Genomic DNA, 17,258 nt, shown 5'->3' with positions numbered 1-17,258 from the left:
TCCTTCAAGGCCCCTGAGCCAGAGGAAACCACAACCCAAGCTGCGGAAGCCCTTACAAATGCCTTCTATGAACACCTCCAGGACTGCATGGATCAGGCAATCCCAAATAAAACCAAGACTCTTTCCACAAAGGGCAAACGTCCAGTCTGGTGGACCCCAGCCATTAACAAACTTTACAATAAGAGGAGAAAGCTATTACATGATAGAACAAAAGCCATAAAAGGGAAGTCAGCCCTGATCATTATTAGTAAAAAATACGAGCACTCATAAAATCAACTAAGGCCAATTTTGAGAGAAAAATTGCCATGGATTCAAAGGACAATCATAAGGCCTTTTTCAGCTATGTTAGGAACCTGGGTGGAAACTCCCAGATATACTCAGAATTAGTCCAAAATGATACAAAAATCACTGAACCCACAGACATTGCCAACATACTGGCAGACAGGTTCAGTGCAAACTTCACCCCTCTCCCCTAAAGGAGAGATAACTATCCCAGCCGAGTGTAGCCTCCTGGACATCTCAAATGCGCAGGTGAAAGCTGCTCTCTCTAAAGCTAAAAACACAGCATCAATGGGACCGGATGGTGTCCCCGGCTGTGTGCTACATGAGCTAAATGAGGAATTAACCTCGCACATAAGGCAGCTGTTTAATCTCAGCCTTACCACAGGATACGTGCCCAAGGAGTGGCGTACGGCAACTGTGGTCCCACTCCACAAAGGCGGCGCCTCACGGACCCTGGTAATTACCACCCCATAAGCTTAACAAGTCTAGTCTGCAAAGCTATGGAGAGGATCATAATGGAGCTCATAAACAAAGATATAGGGGACTTGCAGACATTGGACCCGACCCAGTTTGGCTTTGTCAAGGGAAGATCATGCCTTTTGAACTTGGTCGACTTCTTCGAAACAGTCACCAAGGCCATTGATGAGGGAAAGGCAGTCCATACAGCCTACCTTGACCTTGCAAAGGCTTTCGACACAATACCCCACTCGAGTATTGTAGAAAAACTTACCAGCTTAAATGTAAACCCATATGTCACAAGATGGGTTGCAAACTGGCTTAAGGACAGAACCCACAGGGTTAGAGTTGCTGGCGCTGTGTCAGACTCCAAGCCGGTTACAAGTGGTGTCCCACAGGGCTCGGTCCTTGGCCCACTATTGTTTGGCATCTACTTCTCAGAAGTACAGGCCAGCATGGGAGGACTTTGGCTGACAAAGTTTGCAGACGACTGCAAACTGGGCGCCATAGTGGAAAGTGCATCGGACACGGATATCCTTCAGAAGGGACTCACGGAAACAGATAGCTGGTGCCAGAGCCATGGCCTGAAGTTAAACGCCAAAAATGTATAGTCATACCCTTCGGGAAAAACAAGGTAACCCCAAGCTACCATATAGGTGGCAATCCACTAAGCACAGAAGAGGTTATCAGGGACCTGGGGACCCAGGTTGACAGTGGCCTTTCTTTTGACACTCACATTGCTAAAGTGGTTAGAAAGACCTTCTACATTGCCCACCTGATCATGAAGGGATTCACATCCAGATCTAGTGAGGTCATTGTTCCCCTGTACTCTTCACTTATCAGACCAATGATCGAGTACAATGCCCCATTCAGGATGTATCTCACCAGACATCTGCAGCAACTGGAGAGACCCCAAAAGTTCCTCACCAAAAGGATAAAGGGACTCCAAAATCTGTCATATGCTGCCAGATTGAAGAAACTCCAGCTCTATTCAGTCACATACCGTCTGCTCAGAGGTGACATGTGCCTGACATACAAGGCCATGTCCAACCCGGAATTAATGGACATGCTCCACCTCAAAAAATCCAAATCCACCAAAACCACTAGAGCAAGCGACTTAAACCTTAGCACGGATATAAATAGGACATGCTGGAGGGATAGATTTATCACTCAGAGACTCCCTATGCTGTGGAATAAAATCCCGGTCCATGTGAGGCAGAGCACCTCGCTGACTCTGTTCAAGAGAAATCTAGACCTGTGGATGGGAGATCGTAGGTTTACCCTGGGAATCATCTCTGTGTCACTGCTGGACAGAGGCACAACAAACTAATGGGCACAGTATTTTTTCATATAAGGGGTGGCGTAAGCCACAAAAATTTGGGCTAGGCTTATAAATGCCTTAGGGCAGATAGCCTAGTATAAACCTATGAACCTATGAACCTATATAAGTTCCAAGGATTACAATTCTCTTTTTTTTTCATATTCTCCAAGGGAATTTTCCAATGCATAAATAGTCTCAAATATAATGTCATAAAATGTCTCTTTGTTTATAAGAATAAAATCTCCTACATCTTGGACATTAACAACCAAATGAACCATTATGTTGTCTCAAACTTCATACCTATCTTTTTATTCTTTATTTTGAATCATCACCACATACTTCTGCTTCACATTCTCTTTTTTTTTTTTTCTCCCTGGGACCTTCTTTCCCTTTCCTGCATAGGATATGCTTTCCATTTTACCATAATTTTTCATGATAAACCCTGCTTTCTCTTTTTGTATTTTATAGATAATGTCTTCCCAGGAAACATATCCTTCAATTTCTGGCTCACTATGCATCATCATCTTTTTCTAGTCATCATCCTGCAACCACCCTGACTGGAGCATTGCTATAACACAAGAATCACTTATTAACTCCTCTTTTTCAGTTTCAGCAAACAAGTTTTGTTGAAAAATCACATCTGAACCCTCCACAATCTTACTAGTACTCTACATAGCACTGGTGTTCACCTCAATGCCTTCCATCATCTTCTCCATGTTACGCACCATCCTCCAAAATTACAAGTAAGGAAAGTTTCCCAATGCCATGGCCAAATTTCCTCTAGTAATATAAATACCACCTCAGGTCTCCCCTAAAAAGATGCTACTAGTTTAGTGGGACTAACCAAGTCAACTAGGGATAAATAAAAAGAAACATTTTGGAGTAAACTATGATGAGAAACTTTGGTGCTAGAATTTAGCATTTTGGTGAATTACTCTGTCACTGCTTGGGTTAGTGCAGCAAATGATTTGTCTTCCATATCTATCTATCTATCTATCTATCTATCTATCTATCTATCTATCTATCTATCTATCTATCTATCTGTCTACCTAGCAATCTATTTATGTATTTATTTTGTAGTTAGTGTGTGTGAATGCATATAAGGTCTAATTTTTTTGCAAGTGCACCCTTTGAGAAAAGTGAACTTTGACCAAATACCAGTATGTTCAATTGTAAATATTTCTAGTGCTGTTCATAAAGCTCACATTGATGCAAAAAGTGTTATTCTAGTTGTGTTTTAAGTGAATTAAAGTAATATTTAAAAACTGTCTGTGATTTTTGGGTATGTCCACAAGCACACACACACAAACAATATGCCCAGCAATTACACTTTATATAAATCATTGTGATCAAATTAATAAAAAATCAATACAGTGCAAGATATTGCAACCCCACATGCCTCTCAACTGTCTCTAATTTTGCCCTGCCCATCAAAAATATTTGACTTTCTGGTAAATCACTGAAGATTACTGTCTGTTAATGGAGCAGACATTATAATTAATTGTGCAGAAAATGTATGTTTATGTAAAACATTTTGCTTTATTTGTATTATTTGCTTAGGTGAATTAAGGTTATATTTAAAATTGTGTCTTTCTTTAAGTCTTTTCCCCTCATATTTTTGGCTTTATCCATTATTCTCCAGCAGAGAAGTTGACAGGTGTGCACTCAGTCTCATTTACTCCACTCTTCTCTTGCTCATTTGCTCACTTTGGTTTTCCTTTGTCTCTCTCTGCCTGACACTCTCACATGCACACACACACACACACACACACACACACACACACACACACACACACACACACACACACACACACACACACATATACGTTTTATTTATTTAGTTATTTATTGTACAGTTTAGTGAACATAAAAAATTGCAGCTGTTTTTAGTAAGTCATGGCAAATTAATATAACACTAAAGCAGTGTAAGTGTTTTTTTTTTTTTTTTTTTTTTTTTTTTACTCAGGGGTGTATCTGTACATTAATACCCTGCTGGAGAACATTCATCTTTCAATAGGGTATCGATGTACATTTCATTCATTGTCTAATATCACATCATTGACACGTTGTTACTACTCCACTTACATAACAGCCTGAATGAGTACAGCTTATAATTTCTCTGACCTTGTTGTTGGACATTTACTCTAGCATTTTATTTAAAAACTTTGTGCTGTCCTCTTCTTGCACTTTATTTGGACATGACCACTCCACGTACATGGTTCAGAAATAAGCAATAAATAAACATTACAGGTATAAATTATATGCATTCCTCCAGAAGAGGTAATTGTTTTGTCTCTGGAAAGATATCATCACCAACATTCCATGGACTGACCATATTAACATGTTAATGGACAGGACAACTTCAGCACCAAGGTCTATATAGGTTATTAAGGGTGTACCAAAGCATATAGGTATATTTCCCTGAAAATTTAACTAATAACTATTAATTGGAGATTATATGAACTTTCAAATATGTGAACCTAATGCAGGCCTTTACAGGCATTTAATTGCCACAGTCAAGCATGTCGCGCTGTTCTCAACATGTTAAAGGCGAGAGTATTCCTTCGTTTCATGGTGGAAAATGTAAAATATGTGCAGAATAAATTTTCAGTAAGTTGGCATTTCATCTGATGTAAAAGTCATATATGCTTCTCAAGAAAAGAGAACATTTCTGTCACAGAATTTATGCCGTCTCATTATTTATACCCTTGTGTAATAAGACATATAACATGAAAACAGAGCTGTGTACTTATTCACAAGTGTATGCTTTAGTTGAGCCTCATGACACATTTTTTTTTGAGAAAATTGTCAGATTTCAAATGATTTCAGAGATACGGTTATATTGCAGTAGGTGCCAAAAAGTAGATATAATCAGCTAAAAGGCTGACTTTTTTATCAGTTCACAACAACGTGCATGTTTGTGTGTCTGTGTGTATGTGTGTGTGTGTGTGAGTCTGTGTGGGTGTGTGTGTGTGTGTGTGTGTGTGCGCGTGCGTGTGTGTGTGTGTGTGTGTGTGTGTGTGTGTGTGTGTGTGTGTGTGCGTGCACGTGCTCTGGCTGAATCATTAATCTGATTTTATCACATCTGAACTAAAAATTATAGTCATTTCTCAGAAAAAAAGCATTTTCTGTCATTTAAGTATAATATCAGAAAAGGCTGTTTTGATAAGTTAGCACCGGTGGGTATACATTTAAAATCTTACAGCAACCTTGTCTTTGCTGCTAATAGGGAACATGATTGTAATATAAAGTTAAGTATGCAGTTGCCTACTACTAAAAACTATGTAACTAAATCTTAACAGCAATATACACATACTTAATTTGTAGTTATGGTGAACTTGAGATTAGTATTTTCTAAAATGATCTTCCTTAATAATAGACACAAGAACCATTTCATAATTTCTTAAAATCTTTTGTGTTTATTCAGAATTCCAAGATTTTCTAATTCCTCAACATGCACAGAACATTTTTCCTGTAACATTTGAGCTGTTACCACTTCTTCATTCAGTCTTATATACCTAATCCAACTGACTAGGACCTGACCCTCTGCTAATGCTATTTGATAGCCACCAGTCACATGTCTCAAATAGGTCTAAGGAAATAATTTGGAAATAACAAAGCTTTCCTTGATATCTTACTTAACATTTTCTTTAGTTCTTTATCTGTACCATCTACACCATGCTTCATTATAGAGTATATTTTTGATCTAATCAACTATAGCAGGGGTTTATCATTCCTCCTGTGAAGGCTGCCAGCCTAGCTAGATAGAATTTTGTAAATAATTCTATGTCATTATAAATATAAATATGATCCACAGGCTTGTTTTTACAAATGTAAGAAAACTAAATGTAAGAAAACTGTGAATGTTCTGAGTTTCAAAAAATTTAACCACAGTGCACCCTGCTGGAAGAAAGTTGATAAGTGAAGCATTTTATGACTGATTTCAAGCTCAGATACAGGATGTCTGGGCTGAAAATTCTTTCTGTTGTCTTAACTTAAGAGATAATTACTAAGGTTTTACATGTAAAAATGTCTTTTATTGCTGTGGCTTCCTGGCCAGGTGCAACTTACAAAGAAATGTAAATTGTGAGTTTCTGTTAGCCTGGGAACTAAATGAGAAGTGATACAAATGATATAATGTGAAATGACTCAGTAGTACTGTGTATTATCCATTTAAGACTTTCTCAGAGAGAAATATAGAACATTGTGTATCTTGTCTTAGATCTAGTAAGAACATCCACTCACCAGCACTTGCTTTCTGTGTATGTAAGTAGTTTATTTAGAACAGTGATTTCTCTTAGAGATAGATAGAAATAGCCAGATTAGTCTAGCTGTTTTCTGTATTTATGTCAGACTATCATACAGTATTGTTTTAAATAATTTTCCTGTGATTTTTGAACTCTTAATTAGCACTGTTGAACTGATGAGTATTGTCTTGTGTTTTTATTATTTATTATTAAATATTTTTATAGCTTTCAACTGTGGCTGTTTTGTTTAGAGATAATTTAAGCTCTTAGAGTACATTGCATGCATTTGGTGATACTGTCCAAGCCACTAAAATAGTCTTGCTGTTCGGCACACTTACTAATTGGATAATAATAATATTGCACAGTAAAATTGGACACCCTTTGGTAAGGGCCTTATTAGTAGCTGATACATAGTGGTTAGTGGCAGTGATTTCTACCGTATAGTCTGGAGAGAATGGGGCATAGCTGGAGAACCTGTGCCAGCCTTCCTCAGGAGTGTCTTGTGTGTTTATATATAACTCATATCTTAAAGTGTGTGTGTCAGCTACATGGGCAGGGGCACAAAGCACTGGTTGGACAGAGAGGGTGCTAGAGGTTTTGGCTTGACCGCTAGGCTGAGATCTGTACCCTATAGCTGTGCCAGTGGGGAGTCTTATTGGTGATCTGGAGAGAAAAGGAGAAACCAGCCCTAGACTGACTGTGATCTCTGTGTGCTCTTAAGAGAAATTGTACTTTACTGTGTGTGTACTTGTTATCCTCTCAATGTACATGCCCCTCACTGGTGTTAGTGGTGAGGATTAAGGCTCCTTGATTAATGGGCCAGTGCACGGGTGTCACACCTCCTAACACAAACTCTGTTTAACATAATTCTTGACAATTCCTTTTAATTTCAACCTTTACTCAACATGTGAGCACCAATAATCATTAGACAAAAATAATGCCTAAGTAAGTTGTAGACTTAATTATTTTAGTCTCCTCTTTCTTATCACTATGTCACTTTCTTTTGATCTTTACATCTATAAATCATTAAGTTGGATTGGTTTATATTGATTGGCAAATCATAACCTTATGAGAAGTACTCTAAATACTGTATCTATTTAATAATGTAATGTATGTCATTGCTCATTAGTGCCATGTTATCCATGCAGTTGAACTTGATTACTATTAGTAATTCCCTTTTATCTCTTATCCAGAAAAATGTATTGCCTGTATAAATCAGGAATAACCAGGGTGCATATATTTACCACTGCCTGGCTTCCATGTACATCTCATATTATGTTAACTGTCCCCATCCAGAGAACCTAAAGTGTGGCCAGTTTAAGCTATAGAGTTCTTCTAATACATTATTTAAACTTGCAACAAATATTCTCTTAAATATTATTTAAATATTATTGTTCATAGTTTTAATCAATGTACATTACTGAATGCAGATTTTAAGTCTACCAACTGCCAATACAATGATTGCTTCCTAACTTATGTGTATATCTCAGTCACAAAGAAAACAGGCATTAATTGATCTTTATGACACTGGTGAAATGAGCGCAATAGAGAAGAATTTTCTCTAATTGATCTTTGTATACTCCCCGTTTTTTTTTTTAAATGAGGACAATATTCCCCCTGGACCCCAAGGACAAAAGCTTTTTTCCTTTAAATTCCATAATTCCAAAAAAAACTACCAGGGGACGGAATATACTAGATATTGTTTGTGTTCCCAAAGAAATCACTGTAACTTCAAGACAAGTTTTACCTCTATTAATGTGCAGTGATGATGGGGTCATAAAGGTTAATTTGTTGCTAGATAATTCTGCCAAACTGAAACCTAAGCCAATGCACAGAAGGTTAATTACAGATTATAGGGAAGCAAAACAATTACTATATAAAACTAACTGGAGTGAGGTGTTCAGTGGAAAAACTGCAGATGGAATGTATAAAGTTTTGAAAGAGAAATTGTTTGAGTGCAAAAAGTAAAAAAAATGTTTAACATCAGGATCTAGGCATGCAACATCGGGGGTGGGGGTGGGGTATTTCCATAAGAACAAGATACCTGATTAAGGTAAGAGACAAAAAATATAAGAAATGGAAGAGAGGTTGAACTACAACTTTGAAAACTGAAATAAACGAGCTGGACAAACAAATTAAGCATAGTGTTAGACAAGATCAAGAAAAAAATTAAAGAAAATTTATATAAATATATATTGAGCATAATAAGAAACCTTTTTATAGCTACATAAGATGTGGAAGGAGTAAAGATACACAAATTGATAAACTGTGTGCAGATTCTAAAATTTATTCTCAGTCACGATAGATTATAGATATATTTACAAAATCTTATGCAAAAGAGTTTAGCTCCACAAAAGGGGTGGTAAGTTGTCTTAGTGACAGCCAGATAACCTCAGATACTGGAATCAAATTAGATTATATTGAAAAAGAACTGTGCAAACTGGATCCAAACAAAGCACAGGGAGGAGACGGAATAAGTAACAATGACCTGAGAACACTTAAGCAAGAATTTGCCATTGCATCTATTATTCACTAGATCATATAAATATGGGGAGATTCCTCAAGATTGGAGACCCTTATGTCTACTTTCATGTTGTGGAAAAATAATGGAAAAGGTAATACTGGATAAGTTATTGTCAGAACTGGATAGGTTGGGACTTGAAACCATATATCAGCATGCATATGTTGAAAATAGATCTATTACCACCTGTAACATGATGTTCTATAATAATATAATAACAGCTATGAATGAAAAATCGTGCTGTGATGTGATTTCTATAGATTTAACTTCAGCATTTGACAGAGTCATGCACAAAACACTGATCAATAAATTAGAGCAACTAGGTATTGATGTACCGTTGATAAGATGGATAGCTGCATGGCTTACAAAGAGGACATGGCAAGTATCACACACCAACTGGACAGGTGAAATCCTTGGTTACAGTCAAGGTGTCCCACAGGGCTCTGTACTAGTTTAGATTGTATCTTTCAGACCTTACTTTTTCATCTGAGGTGTTCTACAGTCTATATGCTGACGACCTGAAATTGGGTAAACTGATTACAAGTGTTACAGATAAGGCATGTCTGCAAAATAATTTGACTAAACTGAACATTTGGGCACAAGAGAATAATATGTTGATAAATACATCAAAAACTAAGCATATGAGCATTGGGAGACATAAACTGAAAGGTGAATATTTAATACAGCTCACAGTGATTGAAACTGTAGACTCATTTAAAGACCTGGGTATATGGGTAGATTCAGCTATGAGTTTTCCTAATCATATCAACCAATTGGCTAATGATAGTTCTAGAACCATAGGTTGTATAAAAATGTATAAAGTATAGGAAATCAAACATAATGAAGTAATTGTTTGTTAGTTACATTAGACCCAAATTTGAGTATGGAATAACAATATGGAAACCCTATAGAAAACAGGCATGAATAAACTGGAAAGAGTACAGCAGAAATATACTAAGGGCATCCATGGATGTGAAAATCTAAGTTATTATGAAAGACTAAAATATCTGAACTTGTACAGTGTTTCTCACAGATATTTAAAAGGATATCTTATTCAGGTATATAGGGCATTTAGGGACAACTACCTCTGGGAATGTTTGGGTTTATCAAAAAGTACTACAGAATCGTCAGATAACCTGTGTAGAAGATTCTATAGGAATGAGAAGTGCACTAATTGGTTTTCTGACAGAGTAGCTGATGCCTCAAACAGACTACCAAACTACATTAAAGCAAGTACTAGTTTAGATATTTTTAAGAACAGCCTGGACATTTATTATGGGAACAAGTGTTTTGGCATATTGGTACGCTAGAAGGGCTTTAATGTCTATGCTTGAAACATTTGTATGTATGTATGTATGTATGTATGTATGTATGTACAAGGACAGAAACCTTTTTCCTTTAAATTCCATGAAATGGTTTATCAAGCACATTCATTCATTCCTTCAAATTATGTAAATAAAACTAGTTACTTGTTTCATTTCCTTAACATTTTTGTATTTTTTTTTATCTTAATAAGATCAAATATTCACCTTATTAAAACTGAGAACAGTCTAAATTATTCAATTATATTTTTGGCAATATACATTCATTTTCTGATTTTTCTTCATTATGTTATACCTTTTTTCTATGTTAATTTTCTAAATGCTTTTATTCTTCTTCTTTTTTCTTGTATTGATAGTTTAAATATGCATACCATAAAAAGTTAATAATTTTAAAATTATATGGAGAAGTAGATTGCAGTTTCCCTTTAATACTGGGGTCAAAAAACTTTACGTTGGAATATTCTTTCCATCACCTTCTATATAACCATCCTCTAGACATGACTTCTCTAAATGTGATCATGTTTCTTTCCAAAGCCTTCTACTATCATTATTGTTACTCACTTCTAATACTCCAAACACTCTTACTTCACCATACTTTAGTATTTTATGCCTTAAACAATTTCTATAATCTGCTATTAGCATCCTAATATTTTAACCCTCATTTCTTCTTTTGAACCATTCCTTTATCCCAACTTTATGCCAAGTTTCAAACCAAAAAAAATAAAATAAAATAAAAAAGCATTACCAAATTACCCTTTACTGTTTACAGCCTCAAAATCAACTTTCTTATTTTTTTGCTTTAATATTTATTGGTAAAAGTATGTCACTAACTTGAAAATTTTAATTTTCTAATTTGATTTTTCATTGATCCAATACCACTTTTCTGATGTTCCCTCTTAATCTATGTGTATATTGATCATCTCTTTCCATAGATTGAGTAAATAGCCAGGCAATATTTTATGTTATAGTCTTCTCCTTTTAGGTGTTTGTTGCTTTTTGTTGATAATGTGCATAACTACTTGTACTGGTTGTTTAAATATACATGACATAGGAATTTAATCAGATTAAAACTGCATGTAACAGTATATATTTGCAGTATACACTCACAGCATGAGCTACTCTCACCTTCCTTCAGTCCGCCATAACAAGTCCATTCGTTTATCCTTATCCTTGTTAATGAGGTAAGAAAAGTAATGTTATGCATGGCAAGCAACTGATCTCATCAACATCAGGGCAGGCAAACCCCTAGCCATAACCCAGCCTTAAACTAGCAACTGAAGCATTTTGTCAGGTTATGACAATGAACTCTTGACAAGGAGTCTTGATTTGACATCCATTATAAAGGCTTTCAAATAGTTATAGTGTCTTAACAGTTTTACCTAGAGCTGTTAGTTTAATTATTATGATGTTTCTTGTTCTTCAGTTATAAATGCAATCAGTTCAGTAGATTATATAATAATGAAACCATGCAGCTTAACCATAATGCAACTCTGCATTTGTTACATTCCTCTCAAACCATTAAAATTAAACTGACTGTGATTAATAAATGTCAAAATTAACTTGAACTGAAAATGATAAATAAGCAAGTCCATTATGTTTTCTTGAATTACAACAATTGTAAATATAACTGCCATCTAAGTAAAGTTTAGTGAGTTTTTTTCAGTTGTTGTGTCTTTCGGCTTTTCCCAGTTAGGGGTCGCCACAGAAGAACTCCAGTCCGCTAATGATTGGTAGTTGATTTTTACGTGCCGAGTTACCAGCCCTGACGCACAACCTTCAACGAAGGTACGCCTGTTTATGCATGTCTCCACACAGAAGACGCTCTAGCTGAGAATCGAACCGGACAGCATCTTACTGTGAGGCGACAACGCTACAGCAGCACCACCACCGCAAAATGTAAGGATGTTTTTCAGTTGACAAGTCATCCCCCTTCCTGTCTACTTACATATTCTTACTCCAAAATTATCCAATTTAGAGAAAAAGCAATCATTAAAACATATCTAATTCTCCAATATGCCATAAACTCAGGGCCCATAAAAATGAATGCATATTTGAGTTCACACAGATTACTAAAACATACAGCCTGCAAAGAACTAGATGCAACATCCAGGGCCAAGCAATACACAAATGAACAAACAGGTATTGAACTGTTGAAGAATGCAGTCAGGTGGAAACCTGTATAATGTAGTAATCAGAAACCCGTGATCTGCATACTCTTTTACCTACAAATACTTGATTGGTCCATTTCTACTCCTTCTGCAAGTCCTGCTACTGCATTTCCTCAAACCAGCATACAATTTACCTATTAGTCCAGTGGTCTAATCCTGCCATTATTCAAGTGAGCATCACTTTCCACATTTTCACATCCCTTTCTATCTTACAAAATATGTGGTATTCCATAAGTTTTGTTCAGTGAATGATGCAGCTGCAAATTGGTATGTAACCTTGGTGGTTAGCTACTGAGACAGAATTGAAAGTCTTATGAATCTATCCTTATGAATGCATCCACCCATCCTACACAGACTCAGAATCAACTGATGAGATATAATTTATTGATTATTAGACACTGATAGACTTTTCCAGTTTGAATTACTGAACTCATTGAAAATAATTTATAATTAAGCTTGAACAGCTATAATCCATACATATTTTGCTGGACACAATATAATGGTGTTCTTCAAAACTCATTTCTTACTTTATTCAGTTATGTGCTACAGATGTCTGTCTCTGTCCTTACTCAAGGATCTAATGCTAAGGAAACTCCAGAGTACTTGTACTTCATGCATGAATTTATATATTGTGGACAAGGTAAAACTTACTGTTTTCTATATCATAAGTGCTACAGGACTGCAGGCGATTCTTTATCTTCCTCACTTTATCCCTGAAGTATAAAAGGTTCGTTTTGTCATAGCTCTGCATGTTCTGAACCTTTCCTTGGACGTCTTCAATCTGTAAAAGAAGAATAATTCTGTTTCACTTATATTACTATCTTGGAGTATTTTGAAATGGAACAGTGAAATATAGTACAGTTGTGTAAGTTGAACTTACCATAATAGTAGATGTTTGAATGATCACTACTGCAGTAAGCCTTAACTATATGGGTTAGATCATGCCAAGGATATAACTGCTGGCCAGCTTACAAAGCTTCACAGCACCTTCCATGCACGCAAGATGTCATGAAACTCAAGATGAGCTGACTAAATAAGTTTGGGTGCTAAGCCTTTCAGAGCTTTCCTGGCAGTAGAAAGGGGAAACTCAGCCCTGAAAGGACAATGCTAGGAATAACAAAAAATAAATCTCCACACCCTGGCATAAAAACACACCAAAAAAAAGGGGGATGAAGGAAGGGAGCAGCTACTGCAGCAGTGATCATATGAACATCTACTGTTATGCTAACTTCAACATATACAACCATATTATGTTCTTCATATTGATCACTGCTGCAGTAGCCTTAGCTATATGGATTGATTACCATAACTAATTATATTTGGAAGCAAGAAGAAGAGTCCAGGAGCCCCTGGAGAATGGTCCTAGCAAAACGTGATCTAGACCTAGAGAAGGAAACAAGCTTATAATGCTTTGCAAAAGTTATGTCCAGAGGACCAAGTAGCAACTTCTAGAATACTTCTAGAATCCCAACCTTTACAAAAAGCCACAGATGGAACCAAGGCCCTGGTAGAGTAGGCCTTGATCCTGTCTGGTATAAATTTGTCATGGTGAGTATAACAAAAGGTAATATCCTTAGACAGCCATTTGGAAATAGTCTGTTTTGACACAGGTTGTCCCTTCTTCTTACCTTCACTAGAAATGAGTAACTTATGTAAAGATCTGAAAGATTTAGTTCTGTCAATGTAGTACTGTATTGTCTGCGGACATCCAAAGTATGGAGTATACTTTCTCCCTCATTTTAAGTTCAAGAAAGAAAATGGGGACAGGGATAGTTTGGCTTAAACTAAATTCAGATACCACTTTAGGCATAAAAGAAGGACAGTTCTCAATGTCCCCTTCTCCCCATGGAAAATGATGTAGATTTGACTCACCATAACAACTTGCATCTCAGATATCCTTCTTGCATAGGTCAGAGCAATCCATAAAACTGTTTTATATGTTAATAACCTCAAATCAGACAGACTAGCTGGTTGAAATTGAGCAAGTGTTAGCTTCTCTAACACAAGATTAAGATGCCAATGAGAAGCCACTGGTTTACTTGGAGGAATTTTATGCAAAACCCCTTTCAAGAACATTTTGTCATGAAACTGCCTTGAAAAACTAGATCTATGGACAGATATGCTGAAATGGTCAATAAATGAACCTTGATAGAGAAATAAGAAAGGCCATAGGATAGTAACTCACACATATACTGTAAAACTAGAGAACAGCTAGCCCTGAATGGGTAATGGTTATGTTGTTAGCACCAACTAGAAAACCTTTTTCATTTGTTAATTATATGATTTTGTAGTAGCAGGCTTTCCTGCCACCATTAGTGCCTGTCACACATCCTCAGGATTTAAAGGAATTAAGACCCTATTATCCAGGCAGTCAGTTTAAGATGATTCATGTTAGGGTATATCAAACACTCCTTTTCTTGTGTGACTAGATCCAGCCTATGAGGAACCTTGTAGTAATTGCCCCTGCCAATTTCAAAAAGAAGGGAGAACCACAATTGCCTGGGCCAGAAAGAAGTCTCCTAAGATATTCCTTCATAATCTGCAGAAGTATCCTGGATATTAGTAGAGAGAGTGGAAAGATATACAGCAACATTTTTGTCCAAAAATAAAAAAGGCACCTGTCCTCCCAGCCCTCTTACATGGAGCCCTGGAACAGAAATTTGCTAGCTGATTGTTCAGAGAGGATGCAAAGAGGTCAGCTTGAGGAATTCCCACAGATGGATCAAATCTTAGAAGACCCCCCCTGATCTACTTTCCATCTATGAGGGTCTGCCCTGGTCCTGCTCATCCTGTCTGCCACACAGTTTTGCTCTGACAGAATGCAGGATGTCTATAGAGTGAGACTGTGCAGTGAAGCTATATCACAATCTAAAATGGATAATCTGAAAATGGGGTACAACCTGGTTCCTATTTGTTTGTGATATAGCACATAAACGTAGTATTATCTGTAGCTACTTGAAGTGGTCCCTGGGGCCAAAGATGGTTCAGAGAGTTGAACGCCTTGAACAGGGCAAGTATCTCCTTGACAGTTGTGTGCTTGCATCTGTCAGTGGTGTCCCACAGTCCTTAAATGTTTATCCCTCCCAAAACTGCTCCTCAAGCAAAGTCTAAAGTGTTTGTGGTGACTGACTACTTTGCAGCAGGGATAGAGAAGGGGAGGCCTGGATTTTGGTGGTTGTTTCTACCAAAACATTTTTCTTCTTTCAAATCTGAGTACTGGGATCTGAAAAGACAAAGGCAGTTGATGCTGAGACCAAAGATATTCCAGATACCACTGTATATTTCATCTTGCCAGGATTATCATGAGAATCATAGATGCCATGAGACCCAAAATTCTGAGGTATTACCTCTCAGTTACTGAATTCTAAGTGGAAAACCTTAGAAATAGATCTACATACAGATCTAGTTTTCCCACGGAAGAAAAGCTCTTTGAACTGAGGCATCTAGTTGATATCCCACAACCACAATCTTTTGTGAGGGAGTCAAAAAATATTCTCTTGGAATCCCAGCTTGCACAAAAGATCTCTCACCCAAGAGAGAGACTCCTGACATTAAAAAAAAACTTTGCAAAGATAAGCAAGTCATCAAAATATGGAAAAATGTGGATAACCTGTAGCTTGCAATGATCTATAACTGAAGCCAAACACTTTGTGAACACTTTTGGTGCAGTGGATAGTCCAAAGAGTAAGGAAGAGACCTGATAATGTGATCCAGACAAACAAAACCCTAAGAAACACCTGACGTGTGGATAAATAGGGGTGGAATGATAAGCATATTTTAAGTTTAGTGTTACCAGGAGACTTGAAGAGGAAGAAGAGGTAACAAATTATGACGTGATATCAATTTGAATTTGCGCACTATCACAAACAGGTTTAGAAAAGAAAGATCCAGAATTGGTCTAAAAGCATTTTTGTTTTCTTTTTTTTTGGCACTGACAACACCAAGATCATCCTTGAATAAAACCCCTTTCCCAAATGGGATGGGGAAACTGGTTCTATCTCTCTTTGGGACAGAATGTGAAAAAGAACAAAAAAACAGTCTGATCTGCAGGATGAGGGATTATCCTCTGGAAAGGAGGAACTTCCTCCCACTGTCATCTGTAACACTGCTAAATGATTTTCAGAACGCATTTGTCTGTTGCCAAACAGAAAAATTGAGATTCAGATTTTCTGGAAGTGAATAGGGGCCTGGAATGGGGTTACATGGTCTCTTGAATGGTCATTCAGACTTGTTGGACTGTCCTTCATTTTGGGAGATTTGAGACTTCTTTTTGGAACCCCCTTGCCACTATGTCTTCTTAAACATCTGTTCACCTGAATTCTGTTAAGACTGCTTATTCTGTTTTTTGCAAAATATTCGATGAGGAAAAAGAAAATCTCTTGGACAATTTTGAAAAGGAGGATGAAAAGATCTCAGCCATTCCCTGGATCAGCTTGCCCCTTTCGTCACACTTTTTGATCACCTCTGCAGCAAAAGGTTCAAACACTAAATCTCCATCTAAGGGCAAATTTAAAATCTCAATGTTTAAATCATCTGGCAGGATCTGAGAATGCAGCTAATGAAAACTTCCTAAAACAGTCCCAGTGGCCATAGCTCTGGAAGACGTATCAACAGAATCATACACATACTGCAAACAATGAGTAGTGATTTGTGCAGTAGAAGAAATTAAGCTTATTTAAAGTATTTTTTCTTCACAGGAAGAAACTATAGATAAAACATACATTCACAATATGTCAGAGCAAACTTTAGCATATGAGCTAGCTTGACAATTTTAAATTGTGGAAATCAAAGTTGCAGAAGTATACGCTTTCCCCCCACACCTATCAATACATTTTCCCATCCTTATTAGAGTAGGATTGGAATTAACTAAGTGCTTAGCAGTAGAGGAGTCAACTAAGGCTATAGCTGCTGGGTAATGTTTGGGAATAGTGCAAGACTGAG

At 36.9% G+C, this 17,258-nt stretch overlaps 1 protein-coding gene across 1 annotated transcript in view; it reads right to left on the bottom strand.

Annotated features, from left to right (window-relative positions):
* Positions 1-17,258, bottom strand: part of LOC122808573 — a 185,294-nt gene that overhangs the window by 64,414 nt on the left and 103,622 nt on the right. Inside the window, exon 6 of the mRNA XM_044079531.1 lies at positions 12,969-13,098. Within this exon, the coding sequence (XP_043935466.1) occupies positions 12,969-13,098 (130 nt within the window). The remainder of the gene's footprint in view (positions 1-12,968; positions 13,099-17,258) is intronic.

Source organism: Protopterus annectens, chromosome 8.part0 (genome assembly GCF_019279795.1).
Source record: "Protopterus annectens isolate FY-2018-M chromosome 8.part0, PAN1.0, whole genome shotgun sequence".
NCBI classification, from domain to species: Eukaryota; Metazoa; Chordata; order Ceratodontiformes; family Protopteridae; genus Protopterus; species Protopterus annectens.
This window is presented reverse-complemented; position numbering and strand designations above follow the sequence as displayed.